Below are 19236 nucleotides of genomic sequence, written 5' to 3' on the forward strand. Positions count from 1 at the left end.
TTTTTATGCTCATGTCGTTTTTTTATGCTCATGTCGTTTTTTATCAATTGCTGCTCATGCGGAAAATAATTTCTTGGACAAAGATAAAGGAGCTCCACGAATTATGGAATCTATAATTGGTAAGTATTAAAAAACAAAATAAAAAAAAAAAATTTGTTATTTATGTATAATATTATTAAAAAAAATTTTTTTTCTATTACAGAAGAATTATTTTTGGTGTGAAGCCGTCACTTTCATCAAATTACAAAAAAGCGTGAAGCCAACGTCACCGGCGCCTTCATCATAATCATCACCATAATCATCATCACTATAATCATCATTGTTATCATTGTTATCATTGTTATCATTGTTATATTAATCATTTATGTAAAATCGGTATAAAATAATGTTTAAAATAATGTTTAAAATAATGTTTAAAATAATGTATATTTTAAAATAATGTATATTTTAAAAATATAATCAAAAATGTAAAATGTAAAAAAAAATTTCGTTTTTTTGAACACCTTGTATTTCTTACTATTCGGTTTCGCGTTCAAGTATCTATTATGCTCTCTCACACTCTATCTCACACTCTTTCTCGCTCTATCTCACACTCATTAGTTTCTTATGGTCAAGTGTCGTTTGCGTTCACGCTCGCACCCTTTCACGCTCTCACTCACTCACATATCCCTGTTAGCAATCGCTTCAAGATGTGCAACATGCATGCTTTAAAAAAATGTGCAACCTGCATGCTTTCACTAGATACGAATCTTTTCATGCCTGGTGGTAAAAAAACTTTTTTTGTATTTTATGGTTCACCTAAAAAAATTTTTCTTTTTTACATATGTACGCTTATGCGAGAAAAATATATTCGTTCTCCGTCAGTGTCTCACGCTTTCTTATCGTTTATTTTGACCACCGAGTTTGTTTCTCCTTCTTCAACCACTGCGTGAGCAGTGAACACCATACTGTTTCGGCATCATTCGTTGTCTTAACATCGTATAGAGAAGGATCTCTATGAAGAAATTTTGTGTGGCTTATTCGCTGTTGTAGTTTTGCTGTTGTAGTTTTGTAATTTTGTTGTTTTTGTACAGAGTATTATACTTATTAGTGAAAATGGCTTATTTTGGAAAGCAAGGTACATATCTTATAAATTACAATTTATATTGTGGTATGATTATAACGTGTTATTATATTTTAGAGAAACGTCAGTTATGCGAAAATTTTATTAAAGGGCGTTGTAACACCAATCAATGCGATCTTCTACATACGTACAAGTATTGTTTTTCATACCAAAATACGACGTGCCGCAACAGTACTTGCTTATACTTGCATATTACAAGTGTTGAGCAAGCCCGATACGAACGAACTGGGAAGGCGTCCGATCGGATGAGGGCAGAGGTGGGGCGAACTCTTCAAAACACAAATATATGCGGCGATTATAAATCTGGAAGATGCCAAAGGGAAAATTGTAATCGGCGACATATTGCACATGCTGAAAAAATGGAGTGCATTATTTGCTGTGAGGAAGTATCGAGAGACACATTTGGTGCTGGAAGGTGTAAGCATGTGTATTGCTACACATGTGCCTTAAAATGTGCAGATTATATTCAAACTGAAGATATTTTAACAATTGAATGCCCCATGTGCAAATCTACAGTATCATACGATTTCTTATATTAACAATTTTTTTACCATTTTTTTCTGTCATTATTACTATTATACACTACATTTTTTTTACCACGTTTTTCAAATAATGCTTTTGTTGTATAATCGCTTTTGTTGTATAATGACTTTTGATGTATTTTGATTGTATAACCGCTTTTGATGTATTTGATTGTATAACCGCTTTTGTAATTTTACATTTTTTTTATATTTTTGTATTTTTGTATTTTTGTATTTTTGTATTTTTGTATTTTTGTATTTTTTGTATTTTTGTATTTTTATATTTTTGTATTTTTATATTTTTGTATTTTTTATTTACGTAGTAATATTAATATAAGATTAATATAAGATTAATATAGTGTAAAACAATGTTCTAGTATTATTAACATGACATTTAAGATAAAAATAAAATTTGTTTTTTTTAATTACATTGAATTGAAAAATAAAATTTGCCTTTTTTTTTAATTACATTGATTTCTTCATTATTTCATTACTTTAATAAACGCAATTTTAAGAGTGTGAGAGCATAAAAAACGAAATTTTTTTCTTTTTACTTTTAACATTTTTATTGAATATATATTATCGTAAGAGCTTAAACTATTTTCTACAAAATTAGAATTGTAATAAATTAAAGCTAATGATGTACAAAAAAAAACGAAATTTTTTTTTTTCACTTTTAACATTTTTATTGAATATATATTATCGTAAGAGCTTAAACTATTTTCTACAAAATTAGAATTGTAATAAATTAAAGCTAATGATGTACAAATTATTATTTATAAAAAATGATGTTATCCTATGATTATATCTTTTTAAAATTACAACAATAGCATGATTACAACAATAACATGATTACAAAAAGCTAATTATAAACAACACAGGCTGATTATATACGACACAAGCTAATTATATATGACAAAGGCTAATTAAAGATACAGATTAAAAATGATTCAGATTTTAAATGATACAGATTTTAAACATAATGGCAGTTCCTTTTTTTAGTCATTATCTGGAAAAGAAAAAAGTATAAATTAATAAATTATCATATTAGTTATTAAGATATTGGTTATTAAGATATTGACATGTACTTACATAGGTTTATTTTTACTTTCCACGCTTTGCAAGTACTGCAATAGTAACATGGCAGAGGACCGTCAACACTAAACGGAAGAACTGGTATGCAATATTTACAGTATGCATGGCCGCATACCAGTGCCTTGAACCCTTCAATTAATTTCACTTCGCAATAATTGCAGGTTGGCATGTTTCCTGAAAAAAAAAATTTGTTAAGTAAAATTTTTTTAATTGAGTAAAAATCTTAGTACAACAGTAAATACTTACGTGTTGGCAGTTCTGCATCTGCAGTTCCACATGCTACACAGGTCCATAAACATTCGCCTAATAAATTGAGCGTGCATGATTTTTTTTTTTGTTCCTCCGGGTATGTTTCACGTAGGAGATATGCAATTCGCTTCAATTCTTCATATGCCTCCTTACTGTGTGGTCTTATATTATTATTAATGTTATCGACTTCTTCTTGGCGTAAATGTACGTATTTACAGGAGCTGCCTTGAGTACAATTATTTTTTGTACATCGGCGTATTTCATGATATTTATTACAATTTTCTCGTTGGCACACTCGAATTAAAAAATCACGACAACTCATTTTTTTTTTTAATAAATGGAAAAAAACCCGACAAATATACAACAAAAAACAACAAAAACAACAATTATACAAACAAGAGTCAAAATAACAACAAGAGCAGATAGATAATCACTTTTTTACTGATAATTTTTTTGAGATCCTCACCGTCCGATTGACGAGCGAACAATGAAAAAAATTCCGTGCTGCGTTTCTATCCCTGCTTTCATAAGTGTGTTCGTAAATACACTCATGATTAGAAGCGGATATTCATATGAACGAACCTAAGGTTCTTTTTTAACACCCTTTTTACACACCGCACATAACGATATTGTTTTTTCACTGTGTTTGCGATGCAACTGATTCAGTCGGCGTTTTATCCCATTTAAATTTTTTTTGCAATACCTATTTGTATAAATAATGTAGATACATCTATCATAGGCACGTTTTCCGTTTGCCCGCCTCTGAGATATGAAACAAGTGCAGCATTGTCACTGAGAACATCATTGATAATGATCCATCCCTGCGTTTTTTCCATGATGATTTTTGCGTGCACAACCTCCTGCTCCGTCCATACCTGAGCTCGCAGAGGCAAGATTCCATTTAAAACACATGGTATTGCTTGCCACCTCATTTCATGGAATTGGCTCTCTAGTCGTAAACATTCATGCGGCATTCTTTCAGTTGTGCGAGCCCAGTCGCGAAGATTTACAGTAATCGAAGTAGCACCGACGTACTCGATGATCCCTCTTTGCCATTTTGAACCTTCGCGGATGGCAACGAGAGTTCCTATTATTATTTCATTCGGTGACAGTATCAGTTGAGATGCTGCAAATCTCATGCGTAAGGCCATTCGTTCCAGCATTTCCTTATGAGCTGCTTCATCGTTGATTAATTTCACCCAAAACATTGTAGGTGATTGTACGCGTACCACGCGTACCTCAATCGGCCAAGTGGACAGCTGTCTTACGTCGATGTTGGAAATCATCTGAAAAAAATAAATTAAAAAATTTAAAAAGTATAAAATTATAAATTTTTATGTATTAAAATGGTTTTAAAAAATATTTAAGAATATATAAGAATATATACTTACAATTTTTGGTGACAAACGATGACGATCAATTACTGATGAGTGGTTGCAAGGAACTGACTGCTCGACGGTTGAAGGATTCATCTTGAGCCAAATTGTTTTCATGTTTATAGAGATAAAAATTATCATTCTCGTTCTCACTCACTTTGCCCTCGTAAACATATGTGCACTCGCTTCAACCCTCATTTATAAAATAGACTATGCAGAGATCAAAGGCTGTGCGGCTAAACGCAAAGACTCTGCAAAACAGAGGGTAGTTGCTATTCGATGGGTGTACATTTCTTTTGTCGGAAAGAAATAAGTCAACGTTTTTAATTCCGAGAAGTAAAAGTTTTTTAAAATAATTTTAGACGAGGGTAACCGAATTTTTATCTGAAAGAGATAAGCTAACGGTTTTTACTAACGGTTTTTAATATTAGCAAATGACTCAATATAATTTGAGAGAGGGTAAGAAATGAAATCACATGATTAATTGGTAGTAGGGGTAGGATATAATGCATTCGTTATACCTCTTTTGTCACAATGCGTGAATCTCATTAGTGATTGAGCGATCGACGACTATGTATGAAATGAACAACGAAGAAATCGAAGTTGATGAAGAAATAGAAGTTGATGAAGAAATCGAAGTTGATGAAGAAATCGAGATTCATCCCTTGTCGGAGGATAGTGCTTGCAACACCGACGACGATGAAATGGTTGAAAATACTACGCGGAAAACGATCAATTTGCAGAATTTAAGCGCGATTACTCCGCGTACGAAATTTTGCGCTATATATTTTTATTACGGTGACGAGCGAGGATACAACGTGTGCGCTTCTTGTTTGATATCGATGCAATACGATTTATATGACCCCATCTTCAAGATTCGCAAACACGTTGTAGGATCCTATGACAGTCTCTACGGTACGTGGTGCTCGAATTGCAAAGCTGCAACGTTTGTTATAATCTCGTGTGATATGTGCCCGGTGTGCACAACTGCGTGAACGAGCAATGTACTTCGATTATACATTCGCGTTAATTGCTAATGTAGTTTCTTTTTGTTGTATTTATTGCTAATGTTGTCTTGCTTATGTCGTTGTTTTTGTTGTATTTATCGCTAATGTTGTTGTTTTGTTGTATTTATTGTTAATGTCGTATTTATCGTTAATATCGTTGTCTTTGTCGTACTTATTGCTACTGTTGTTGTCTTTCAACTTTTGAGTGCGCGAGACGTATGATAAACATAAAAATGGATCGAAGTCTCCTCGAAGAAGAAGAGCGCCAACTCCTGCTGCAGGCTAACACCGTGACTACCTTGGTAGAATTTTTCACTTGGGCTGAAAGATGTGACGAGCTAGTAAATCAGCTCGAGGAACGTAGCCGCGCTAAGCGAGCGCGCGTATCCGTCGGGTGCGCGCAATCCACGGTGGCGAGTATCGCGCGACTCCTGGGTGCCAAGAAACATTTATACGAACGTTACGTGCACCAGGGTGGTGAGTACGCGAGCACTAGTGCTGCCGACGGTGATGGTGACAAAACGACTAATGAACTCGATTGGCGTGAGATCGAGACCGCGTTCAAAAGTCGTATCGCAACGGGTGTGGTGATAAACACAAACTATATCGAGCCGCTGCGATTCCTGGAGGATGCCGGTAACGTGGTATACGAGCGCATACGAGACATCGTGCTTAAAAACAATTGTGTAAAAGTGAATACTGCGTTCAACGGTGAGTTTACGGCTGGGGACAAACGCGCCAACAAAAGTATAACCACGAAAAACTGTGAGATTTTTCAAGAAACGGATGTGCGCGAGTGGTACCGGCTACACGTTGTCGAACCCACGCTGGCTTCTCTCGAGGAGTTTCAGGAGCGTGACAGCGGATGGGCGTTGTCGCGAATTTTGAATTTGATAATCAACGTAAATAAGTACAATCCGATGCGCGTGGGATGCTACGTTACATTGCCACGGAAGTTAGCCGCTAAAAAAGCAGTGATATGTGTAAAGTCGATGGACGATAAGTGTCTCGCGTGGTCGGTAGTGGCGGCTCTGTATCCCGCGAAGCAGAACGTGAATCGGGAATCGTCGTACCCGCATTACACAACGGTGTTGAACGTCGAGGGTGTACAGTTTCCCGCGACTCTTAAAGACGTTGCGAGACTCGAACGATTAAACGATATCTCGATCAATGTGTACGCCACTGAGAGATGTGGAAAAGAAATTAACGTTCTACCTGTACACCTCACTAACGAGAAGAAAGAGAAACATGTAAATTTATTGTACGTACAACGCGACGACGACAACGATAAACAGGAAGTAGGACACTTTGCATGTATCAGTGATCTGTCACGTCTCATCAGCTCACAACTAAGCGGACGCGAGCATCGTAAATATATTTGTGATCGGTACGTATAATTTTGAATATTTCATTTGATTTTTTTTTTAATATATTAAAAAATATTTTATTTTAGGTGTCTTCATTACTTTAATTCGAGCGAGAAATTTAAGATTCATATCGTGGATTGTGGAACTTTAAACAACTGCGCTATACGACTACCTAGCGAGGATGACAAATGGCTCAGCTTTTCCAATCACTACAACAAGGAACGCGTACCATTCATCGTATACGCCGATCTGGAGTGCGTGTTGCGAAAGATCGATCCACCATCGTCGCCGGAGCAAACGACGTTTAACTACCAACGTCATGAAGTATTCAGCGTGGGATACTACGTGCGATGCTCGTTCGACGAGTCGCTGTCAAGATATGAATATCATCGCGGACTCGATTGCATCGAGTGGTTCGTTGAGCAGTTAGTGAAACTGGCTCATCGCGTAAAAATTATAATATTGAAAACCATCCCGATGGAGACTTTGTCGAATATGCAGCGCGAGGAGCATGAGAACGCGACAGTATGCCACGTGTGTGAAAGTCCGTTTGCGGTGGACGAGAAGCGTGTGCGCGATCATTGCCATATGACCGGTCGGTATAGAGGTCCCGCGCACTCAAAATGTAACTTGCAATACCGCGACACGCGTTACATCCCCGTCGTGTTTCATAATTTGTCAGGCTACGACGCACACTTTGTCATAAAGGAAATCACCACGGCGTATGAGGGTAAAGTCGATTTGTTGCCGATAACGAAGGAAAAATACATTTCTTTTACAAAACATGTAAACGATACAGCTAAGGGACAGGACTTGCGAACTGCGATAAAATTGCGCTTTATAGATTCGTACAAATTTTTGAACGCTAGCCTTGACAAATTATCGTCTTTACTCATTAAAGATAAAATGCGAATCTTGCGCGGTGAATTTGCAAAACTTTCAGAGGAAAATTTCAATCTCTTGACACGAAAAGGTATATTTCCGTACGAGTACGTCGACAGCGTTGAAAGATTAAATGAGTCGAGCCTACCGTCGCGCGAATCGTTCTTCAGCTCGCTGACCGGTGACACGGTGAGTGAGACAGATTACGCGCACGCCGAGACCGTATGGCAGCAATTCTCTATTCGAACTTTAGGCGAGTACAGCGATCTGTACCTCAAAACCGATGTATTGTTATTGGCTGACGTATTTGAAAATTTTCGCGATAGATGCGTCGAAAGTTACGGACTCGATCCCGCGCACTATTACACCTTGCCCGGTTTCACGTGGGACGCGATGCTCAAGCATACGCGTATTAATTTTGAACTATTAACTGACATCGATATGGTGATGTTCGTCGAACGCGGTATACGCGGCGGTCTCAGTCAATGCTCCAACAGATACGCGCGAGCTAATAACAGATACATGCGGTCGGGGTACGACTCGTTGAAACCTTCGTCGTACATCGTGTATTACGATGTAAACAACTTGTACGGTTGGGCTATGTGTCAGCCGTTACCGTACGCGGATTTTGAATGGGCCAACGACCAAGAACTCGCGAACCTCGACGTAGACGCGATCGCCGTGGACTCGCCCACGGGTTATATCCTTGAGGTGGATCTCGAGTATCCTGCAAGCGTGCACGACATGCACTCCGATCTGCCGTTCTGTCCCACACGAGAGAAACCACCGGGGTAAAACATGATAAAAACTTTTGGCTACGCTGTACGATAAGAAGCGATACATCATACACTATCGCAATCTGCAGCTGTGCACGCGTCATGGTCTTCGCGTCATCAAGGTTTACCGCGCGCTGCGATTCACTCAGTCAGCATGGTTGCGCGATTACATCGAGCTCAACACGCGACATCGAACTCGCGCGACCAATGATTTCGAGAAAAATTTGTTTAAACTTATGAACAATGCGGTGTTTGGTAAAACGATGGAGAACGTACGAAATCGCGTCGACGTTCGATTGCTCTCGCAGTGGGACGGTCGGTACGGTGTGGAAGCGATGATCGCCAAACCTAATTTTCACAGTAGAAGTGTATTCGCGGAAAATTTGGTGGCTGTGGAATTGCGTAAACTCGAGGTAAAATTCGCTAAGCCGATATACGTTGGTATGTCCATACTCGACATATCTAAGGTGTGTTTGTACGAGTTTCATCACGAGTACATGTTACCAACTTTTGGAGACAAATGTAGCGTCATGTATACCGACACGGATAGTCTCGTGTACAGCGTCCAGTGTGACGATGTATACGAGATGATGAAGCGTGATATCGCTCGGTTCGACACGAGCGACTATCCACCTGATAACGCGTACGGTATGCCTCTCGCGAACAAAAAAATACCAGGTTTAATGAAGGATGAGTGCAACGGTGCGATTGTTACAGAATTTGTAGGACTCAGAGCGAAAATGTACGCGATCAAGGTGGACGGTAAAAGTGACACTAAAAAAGCAAAAGGTGTAAAGAGTGGAGTCGTGGCGCGAACTATAACGTTTGACGATTATGTCAAGTGTCTCGAGAATGAGATTGCTATGACTCGCGACCAATCGTGCGTAAGATCGAAATTGCATCAAGTGTACACCATATCCGAGACAAAGATCGCTTTGAGTCCGTATGATGACAAGCGATATCTCGTGCCAGACTCGACCAACACCTTACCATGGGGTCATTATCGCATACCTCTATAATTATATATGTATTACAGATGTATCAAATGTATTATAGATTGCGTTAATGTATTATAGATTGCGTTAATGTATACAGTACACATGTATGTAGTATACAGTACACATGTACGCAGTATGCAGTACACATGTACGCAGTATGCAGTACACATGTACGCAGTACACATGTACGCAGTATGCAGTATGTAGTATGCAGTATGCAGTATGTAGTATGCAGTATGTAGTATGCAGTTTTATATTTTATTATTTTAAATACATCGAATCGCATATAAATGTGTAAAATAATAAGGATATACATCTATGCAGTATATAGTTTTTATTTTTTAAATACATTGAATCGCATATACATGTGTAAAAAATAAAAAAACTTTATTAAACGATGCTGTTTTTGTCGATCCATGAATTGTGTGATCCATCAAATCCCAACCATTTCACGTAGACCTTGTCACCCTTCTTACGCAGAACCTTCTCCACCAGATATACGTCCGGATGTGTCGCGCGGTGCAACTCATGCTCGTAGAACGCTCCGGCTATCGCCTCACCGCGATAATCCTCGAGCAGATAGGTTGCTGGATTGGTTTGCTGCACCTTGACGATCGTGAAAACCTCGGTGGTCCAATTTGGAGTGTATCCCTTTTCGAAAATCATTTTAAACTTGCTCACGCGTACTTTATCACCGACCCTGAATTTGGCCGGAGCGGCTATCTTTATCGCGCTGTACACGGTGTCAAGAAGTTTCTTGGCGATCTCAGGTGTCACGTCGATGGGCCGCATGCCGATCGTTCGATGCTTGCGCCTATTATACTCGTCTACGAGACGCGGTAGCGCGTCGCACCACTCGTAATTGCCGTTGAGCGTAAACATCTTCCACATAATGTTTTTGAGTGTGCGATTGAATCGCTCAACTACTGACGCCTTTAACACCGAGTACGTTGAGTAATGATTGACACCGCGTTTCGTGAAGAGCCGTTGTACGTCGGTGTTGTAAAACTCTTTTCCCATATCGGTTTGTAAATTTTTCGGACATCGCCCGCTCTTTCGCATCAACTCCGCTAAAGCGTCAGCCGTTTCGCTGCCGCCTTTATTCTTCAGCGGTATTGCCCACGCATACTTGCCGAGTACGTCGATGACGGTGAGAATGTAACGGTAACCTCGGTTGAAACGCGCGTACGGTTGCATCTCGACGATATCAGCCTGCCACAAATCGTCGTATCCCTTGACCACGACGCGTCTTCGCGGAAAGTTTCTTCTCGCCGGGGCGTGTAACTCGTCGACAAGTCGCCTCCTCTCAGGACCCGTGTCGTTAGACTTGCGTGATTTAGACATGATCAATCACGTCCCGCAGCACGCCGATTCTGTCGCTTGATTCCTTCAGTCGATTAATTTATAATCAAACCAGCCTCACGCAGTTCCTCGATAATTGACAGAATTTCATTGTCGTGAGCGTTGTGACCGGCTCGACGCGAAGCATCCAGCAATCTAAGACGATCCACGAGCTCGTTGGGATCGTCCCAGTGCACGTAGTCGATCGCGTGATCATTCAACGTCATGAGGTGAGGTAATCCTTTACCGGAACTTTTTCTTCTCGATTTCTTGGCCGAATCGCCCGACATCAGCGGTGCGATCACCTTCAAATACTTTGAGCCTCTGTTACCCATGACGCGACCGTCGTCGCTGAAATTTTTTTATGCGCGTTCGTCGATTCGAGTATGCTTTTGTAGTGACGTTTATCCGCCTCGGTGTAAGCAGTTACGTCGGGTACCTTCTTGAAAATCAACTCATACAGACCTTCCGTTCCAGGATATCTCTTACCAGCGATGATTATATCGTCGTTCTTATGGTCGAATTCAACGTGTTTGTTTCCGAGCATTACTTTGTTTGTGTCAAAGTATATACCGAAAACGTCGTCGATATTTATTCTTCTGTCACCGCTCGCCGCTTCAAGGTACATCGTTGCCAGCGATACGCTGGGTCGCGGTGTCGATACGCCAGGTCGCGGCGTCGATATGCCGGACCGCGGCGTTGATGTCCGGGGCCGTGGCGTCGACGGAGGTTCGGCGTTTTCGGTCGTAACGTATGAATCGACGGTCGTATCACCAAATGACGGATTAGCTACAATCGTATCACCCAACGTTGCCGATGACAACGAATCGTCAAACGTGACGTTTAAACGCCGTTCAGGTTTTGATGTCGACCACAATCGTCGCTCCAGTTTCGGCGTCAAACGCTCCGATTTTAACTCCATCTTCGGTACCGCGATACCGGATTCCTCGACGGTCTCAACCATCCGTTTTAGAGGTTCGACGATGGGCTTGAGACGCTTCTCCGACGCAATGTCGGCGTCGATCGTGTCGGTTTTTATGGCTCGATGTTTTCTGCGAATCGCCTCGCTCGTCTTCTCGATCTCCCGCGTAATCTTTTCACGCTCGCGCACGTCGTGGTTGTCATCTTTCCCCGTCATATCGATCAATCGATTGTATCCCCTCCGATCTGTTCTCGACAAAGCGTCTTCGATGACTGGATGTCGCGCGATTTCGACAACCTGTTAAATCAACTCGACGGTACCGCGAACACGTCGAATCCTCGCCTGTATCGCCCGTTGTCGAGCGGACTGTCCTTGTCGATCACCGCGAAACCGTGATCGCGTTGCCAGCATTCGCGACACAACACGCTGAACTCGTCGTACGACATGTCGGTGTTGACGTGATCGTTGTACACGTGTTTCAGATTTGTTCCATCCTGTTTGAACAAAATAAGCAGATTTGCGTTATCGCGTATTAGATGCTTGGGTATCCTCGCGTACGACTGACACAGATAAAAGCAGTCTACGTTCGAGTGACGACCCATCGCGAAGTACTCCCTCACGGCGTCTTGCTTGTCGCACGCGATATCGTCGAAGATGAAAATCGAATGCGGAAGTGCCTCACTCGGTGGAACGACGTCGCTGTTGTTGGAAAACGTGAAATAGCCTATCTCGTCGATCGGTGTCAGCAGATGTTCCAAGTACTGATACTTGGGCTGTTGCAGCGATTTCAAGTACACGTACACGTTCTCGAAACGCAAACCGTGCGGACTTTCCAACAGACTGATCAGAACGTTCGTTTTACCGCAGTTTGATGGACCGCACACGATCGCGCGCACGGTGTTTGGCAGCATCTCACCGTGCCTGCGTATTTTCTCTCCCTCGAGACTATCCATTAATCGTAATCTATCGTCACAATTCGCGACGCGTATCGTCTGCGGTTGTCGCACGAATCGCATCTTGTCCCCGCTGTACGGAGACAACCGCTCGCGCGCCTATTTATAGTCGCGCGAACCTGCGAATAGCTCATTAATCGATATGTATCTCGCGCTGAAACATCCTCTTGACGTGTTGAACTTAACCGCGGAACAGTTGAGCACCATACCAAAGGACGTGTTACTGCACGTTTGCGGTGATTACATTCATCACGTGTGGGACAAACTTCCCGCGCACTTGACGGAAGATCCGGAGGTTCGAACCTACCGCAGGTGCCTCGAGCATTACAATCAACCCTGGCAAGAAACGCACATCGACGGACCTGCTCCGTTAATCCGAGAGTGCGGCGAGTGTCAACGTCGTCTACCGATTCGTCGGAAGTAAAGTGCTGCGGCAAGGGTCTGTTGAATCGCGCGATAAACGCCCTTCCCTTCGAACTGCACATCCCCGGTTATCAATTTTGTGGCCCGGGAACTCGATTGAAGGAACGCATAGCGAGAGGTGATCGAGGCATCAATCCGTTGGACGAAGCGTGTCGCGAGCACGACTTGGCGTACGCGCGAAGCAACGATCTCACGGACAGACACGCAGCGGACAGAGAACTCGCCAAGAGAGCGGGAAAACGCGTTATAGCGAGAGATTCAGGCTTACGTGAGAGAGCCGCCGCAGCAGCCGTGTGGGCTGCGATGAAAGCTAAAACGAAAATTGGCATGGGTATGTCTACTACGACTAGGAAGAGGTTGAGGACTGTGAGAAACAGAACGATTACGAAGAGGCGGAGAAGTACGATTCGCAAAAACGCATGCTTCCAACAGCAAAGCGCGGCGGCATGCTGCCGATTATTCCGATTCTCGGCGCAGTCGGATCGCTTGTCGGTGGAGCTGCGAGTATAGCGAGAGCTGTAAATGAGAGAAGAGCTGCGCGCGCAGCAGCCGGTGGATCCGGCGTACATCTGGCCCCGTACAACGGTGGACGGGGTCTCTCTCTCAAGCCGTACAGGTACGGCAGAGGTACGACTGTTGCGAAGAGAGGAAGAAAAAAAAGAGACGTTAAAAATGCCCACGGGTGCTACTACGAACGTGCAATTAAATCATCTGGCCAGACGTATGCGCGTTCCTTATTTCAGAGGTGTATTTATGCGCGACGCCCTACCTACGAGTGGCGCACGTACAAACGAGAGCGGTATCGTGAACCTGGATAACGTGACGGGTCCGGGGACTCACTGGGTAGCGTACGCCAAAAGGGGAGATCGCGTCGCGTACTTTGACGGCTTCGGTAATCTCCGACCGCCTGTGGAATTGGTGCGATATCTCGGAGTCAACGTCTCATCGATAGAGTACAATCGACGATCTTATCAAACGTACGATCAGAGTATCTGCGGACAGCTGTGTCTACGTTTTTTAAGTACAATCGACGCGATTACGTTTAAAAACTGACGTCGCGACGCACTTTGCCTCAGTATCACTTCAAACATGTCGATCACGCTCACGTTAACCGGTAGGAGCAGTGTTCTCCATTCGAGCTACTCACCGGCGTTGGATCTCAGTGACGGTGATTACGAGCTCGGTCTCACGGACTTTGCGACTTACAACACCATACCGAACGTCGATTCTACGAACAACAAATTTTACTATGGCACGGACGGTAAAGAAATTACGATTCCCGAGGGATCGTACGAGATACAGGCCATAGACAAATTTTTGAAACACGCGATGCCGCGACAACGCGACACCGTCGATGGAAATCGTAATGAGAAGAGCGAGAAGAATGAGAAGAATGAGAAGAATGATGATTTCTCGATAGCGATTCGCGCCAACTTCAACACTATGAAAAGCGAGATCAAATCCGCGTACGTAGTGAACTTTTCAAAACCAAACTCGTTGGGACCGCTTCTCGGATTCTCACCGCATCGCGTACTGCAACCGCGAAAGTGGCACGAGTCCGACTTACCGATCAATATAATCAATCTGAATATTATTCGCATCGAATGTAACGTAACCGCGGGCGCATACTGCAACGGCGAACGCGTGCACACGATTCATGAATTTTCACCGAAAGTGCCACCGGGATATAAGATCACGGAAACGCCCACACAGGTCATTTACCTACCGATCATCGTGCGATACGTTACGGATCTCACGATACGCGTCACCAACCAAAACGGACGACCGCTCGACTTTCGCGGAGAGGAGATCACCATCAGATTGCACGTGCGACTACAACGACAACGACAACGATAACGTGGCATGTTAATACCGAACGAAACGAGACGCGTTACGACGATCAGTTTCGGTACTGGTACGATTCAACAGCCTGAACCGCGACAACATATCGCTGTAAATAGCGTTGGAAGGATAAGAAGAAGAAGACTAACCGAAACAAACGTTGAATTTCTGAGATCGCTCGGATTCGCTGTGCGAAATAATTTTATCTAAACGATGGCCGACATTCTGAATATCCAAGACGAACCGGTCTTCGACGATCGAATCGTCAAGATTGAGACTCACGCATACAATCCGTTTGCCAATACGACGTTCGGATACAGCGATGAGATAAGAATACCGATACAGCAACAAGATCTGTACACGCTGCCGCACGAGAGTTTTCTCTACATCGAGGGAAAATTAACGAAGGGCAAGGTGGTTGCGGGAGCCGACGTGATCCTTGGGGACAACTGTATCGCCTTCATGTTCGATGAGATACGATACGAGCTCGACGGTGTGGAGATCGATCGTAACAGAAACGTTGGCGTAACCAGCACGCTGAAAAATTACGCGACCGTTTCATCCGACAGGAGCGTGATTCTGCGGAACGCGGGATGGCTCGGTCCCACGATCAATGCGAACGGTTACTTCAATTTCTGCGTACCGCTCAACATGCTGCTAGGATTTTGCGAAGACTATAGGCGCGTCGTGATCAATGCTCGTCACGAATTGATTCTTATACGAGCGCGCAACGACAACAACTGTCTAGTGGGCAGTTCCGCGCTCGAGCCTAAAGTTGACTTGCTGAAGATACAATGGCGTATGCCTCATGTACTTTTGAACGAAGTAAAGAAATTGGCGATGTTGCGCACCTTGGAGAGCGGCCGATTCGTCAGTATGGGTTTTCGCTCATGGGATCTGTACGAGTTTCCGCTACTGCAACTCACGACCAAACACTCATGGGCCATCAAGACCGCCACGCAACTCGAGAAACCTCGATACATTATCTTTGCTCTGCAGACGGGTCGAAAAAACGTTATGTCTGAAGACAACAGTCGTTTCGACAATTGCAAACTGACCAACGTGAAGCTTTATCTCAATTCAGAGTGCTACCCGTACGACGATATGAACCTCGACTTTGGCAAACGTAGATACGCGATTCTCTACGACGCGTACGCGCGTTTTTGCAAAGAATATTACGGCTATGAGTATCTCGAACCGAATCTCACCGTCACGTCGTTTCTGCTCAACGGTCCGTTCGTCATCATCGACTGCTCGCGTCAAAACGAGTCGGTTAAAACCGCTACCGTGGACGTGAGATTAGAGTTTGAATGCAAGGACAATGTAGCGCCAAATACCACGGCTTACTGTCTCATCATACACGATCGTTTGGTTCAATACAATCCGTTGACCAACGTTGTACGTAAGATCACGTAGAAATGATCTTCGACGTGTGTATATAAAGCGGTGAATCGACGAACGTTGCGTATTCACTTCCATTCCGTCGTATGCGTAACGTCGATAGAGAGAGAGAGATTGTCATCGTCGTCATGAAACCATCAAAGTATCAACCGTCTTGTTGGTGCGACAACGCGAGTCGCATGAAGGAAGATAAAGCTACGCAAACGGATCCTAGACCGACGGATCACTTATTGAACAGAGGAATGACGTATCGAGTGACATCCACGGGAAACACAGTGGTTGACGTAGCCACGCAAACGGATAAGAAGTCGCGAAGCGAACGACTTCAGGAACGCGTGACGGATTTTGTCTCGAAGCATTTAAAAAAGTAATACAATTTGGAAAAGAGGGGATAAAATTAAAAGATTGACGAATACGCTCGCGCGTGTTCAGTAACGAAATTTCCTCCGATCGAGTCGCATCGTTATCATCATCATCATCATCATGTCCACGCCAACGTTCGTCGATCTCCAAGGATATCCCATCGGACGACGTTTCATCGTGAAGGAAGCGGCGGTGCTGCGAGGTGGTACCGTTCTTGCGCATTACGTCTTTGCAAAGCCTATGCCATGGGGTGTTGTATCGCGAGACGACAGACGCCTCGTTACCTGGTTGGTACGAAATCATCACGGTATAGCGTGGGAAGACGGGGACGTTCCGTACAATCAGGCTAAACGCCAGATCATCAGGGCCCTACAAAACGAGGAAGATTGCTACGATCACGCCATCGTATACGTCAAAGGACTCGAGAAACGCGATTGGCTGCGAGATATGCTTGAAGAGGATTACTACGGCGACTATGACGATGGTCACAAATTCTACACGGACAATCTGATCGTCAGAAATATTGAAGATGATTTCGAACATGTTGAATCACTTAGCGATTTAAACGATTCGAATACTTTCCGCTGTAGGAGACATTCCAAAAATTGCGCCGTGCAAAATGTATTTAAATTGTACAATTGGTGGCGTAACCGTCAAAATGATGATAATGTATAATTTTGAATAAACTTTTTTTATACTTATACTTCTGCGCCTTTGGATTATTTTACCCCTCTCCTAATTACCCTCTCTCAATTACCTTCTACCAATCACTTTCTCTTAATTACCCTCTCCGATAATTTGTCTAACTGCGTTTTATATTACCCCACTCTATGCAAAATTTTAAATAATGAAAGAGGGGATTTTTACAACCGTCCTCGACTCGAGGTACCCTCTGATCGTGCGATCAGTACATTTTTCGCTTTGGCCGCAACAGCAGCAACGATTACGACAACGTCTACGATTACGTCTACGATTACGAATACGACAATGTATTACACCGAGAGAAATTGCTACAAAGTGCGTCGAATTGATTGCGGTAATGAACCCTCCTCATCTCACGAGTAAGTATTTTTTATTATAAAAATTATTTACTTTAAAATTAATATATTAATATTCACGATTGTTCTTATTTAATTTCCAGCGATCCACCGAAACGATACGTGACGCGCTTACTATGCAGGCGATACCCGCTGACCCGCACGGGATACAAATATCTCGAGATCGGCGTGAACGTTGGTCCGCGTAGTTTTGTGGAGATCATCGTAGGCGATAATCGAGGAGATGAATTGTCGATGTTGCTTGACACCTGGAAGGAACTCTGCGAGCATCGATGGACAATTCAGAATATGCTTCGCGATCGACCGAAGCAACCATACGACTGTTTGAACATAGGTTCGCTCACAGTGCGAATATGCTATATGAATGAAATGAAACTTGTGCGACTTGAATCTCTCGACGCACGTATGGCTATGACCGAGGCTACGTTCACGCGAATGTTGGATTTTGATGATTGCGTCGCTTTGAAATTCAACGTACTCACCAAAGCCCTACCGAAGATCGACGACAAATACGAGCAATTTTGTAAAATCGCTTCCGCATCAAGAAGTCGTACCGAAGCGGTGAGCGCTGTACGCAGCAGCGATTCCTTCGACGAACAACAAATTATAGATTGTGAAATGCTTGCGATTATAATAAATGTGTAAGAAAACAGTATAATGAAATATATTGTATCGCATATTTAGAAAAATATATACTTTGTAGTCTTTATGTAACATTTTTAATTATTTCTATTCCATCCTTCATCTTCTTATAATTGTGAGGCGTAAGTCCACCTCGTGAATCCGCCTTGTTCGTATGTAACGTATGTATCTGAGAGAGAAAGAAATAAGATAAGGAGGAGCGATTACCCGGGGAGTGTGTACAGCGTCACCCGCATTCGAATCGTATAAGCGCATAAAAGAATCGTTGATAAACGATAGGCGGCGCTTAACGAGTGCGAGCGAGAGGGAACGATGAGCGCGCCATACTTTGCGTTCAACGAGTGCGAGCGAGAGAAAACGCTGGGCGCGCGACACTTGTGCGTTCAACGGGTGCGAGCGAGAGGAGACGATGGGCGGCGCGAACGAGTGCGAGCGAGAGGGGACGCTGGGCGCGATACCTTGCGATCCGCCGCTTGCCGCCGCCGTCGCCGCCCGTTGCCGCCGCGACGCCACACGACCCTTTTAAAAAATCGCGACTCCTTTGAAAAAATCGCGACTCCTTTGAAAGTCGCGATGCCGCGTAAACATGCCGCTGCGCGACGACACGCTTATCATTTTTAAAAATAATATTGCATTTCAGAGTTTCGATGATGTTATTATTTTCTAAACAATTCGTTCCTAGAATCGCCGACACAGGGGTGATTTATAAATACCCACCCCCTCCCCGCATGACGTCATTACCCCTTGCCCTAGGTCTCACGGACCCAGAACCGTTAACACCCCCTCTCCCTGCGTGACATCATCACCCCTCGCCCTAGGTCACATGGATACTCTAACACGTAGTGATCCAGAACCGCTCCATGCGTTCAACGAGTGCGAGCGAGAGGAGATGATGGG

General features: G+C 43.3%; 1 protein-coding gene across 2 annotated transcripts; it reads right to left on the minus strand.

Annotated features, from left to right (window-relative positions):
* Positions 1-482: 482 nt before the first annotated feature.
* LOC139112625 (uncharacterized) lies at positions 483-4733 on the minus strand. 2 transcript variants are annotated; one of them, XM_070673706.1, is made up of 4 exons: positions 4380-4733; positions 2986-4274; positions 2737-2913; positions 483-2653 (listed from the first exon to the last, which is right to left on the minus strand). In XM_070673706.1, the coding sequence occupies exons 1-2, from the start codon at positions 4503-4505 to the stop codon at positions 3672-3674; spliced, it is 729 nt and encodes a 242-aa protein (XP_070529807.1). In that variant the 5' UTR covers positions 4506-4733; the 3' UTR covers positions 483-2653; positions 2737-2913; positions 2986-3671. The 2 variants fall into 2 exon arrangements, with proteins under 2 accessions (XP_070529807.1, XP_070529806.1); XM_070673705.1 differs by lacking the exon at positions 483-2653 and having other exon boundaries at positions 2670-2913.
* Positions 4734-19236: the final 14503 nt, after the last annotated feature.

The sequence above is a fragment of the Cardiocondyla obscurior genome, unplaced genomic scaffold, assembly GCF_019399895.1.
Source record: "Cardiocondyla obscurior isolate alpha-2009 unplaced genomic scaffold, Cobs3.1 scaffold38_0_513239, whole genome shotgun sequence".
Taxonomy (NCBI): Eukaryota; Metazoa; Arthropoda; class Insecta; order Hymenoptera; family Formicidae; genus Cardiocondyla; species Cardiocondyla obscurior.

Excerpts from the sequence above, each read along its gene's own strand:
- LOC139112625 (XM_070673706.1), bottom strand. The coding sequence starts at position 4,505 with ATGATAATTTTTATCTCTATAAACATGAAAACAATTTGGCTCAAGATG. Across the intron at positions 4,275-4,379 it reads ATCGTTTGTCACCAAAAATT|ATGATTTCCAACATCGACGT; the intron begins GTAAGTATATAT and ends TATTTTTTTCAG.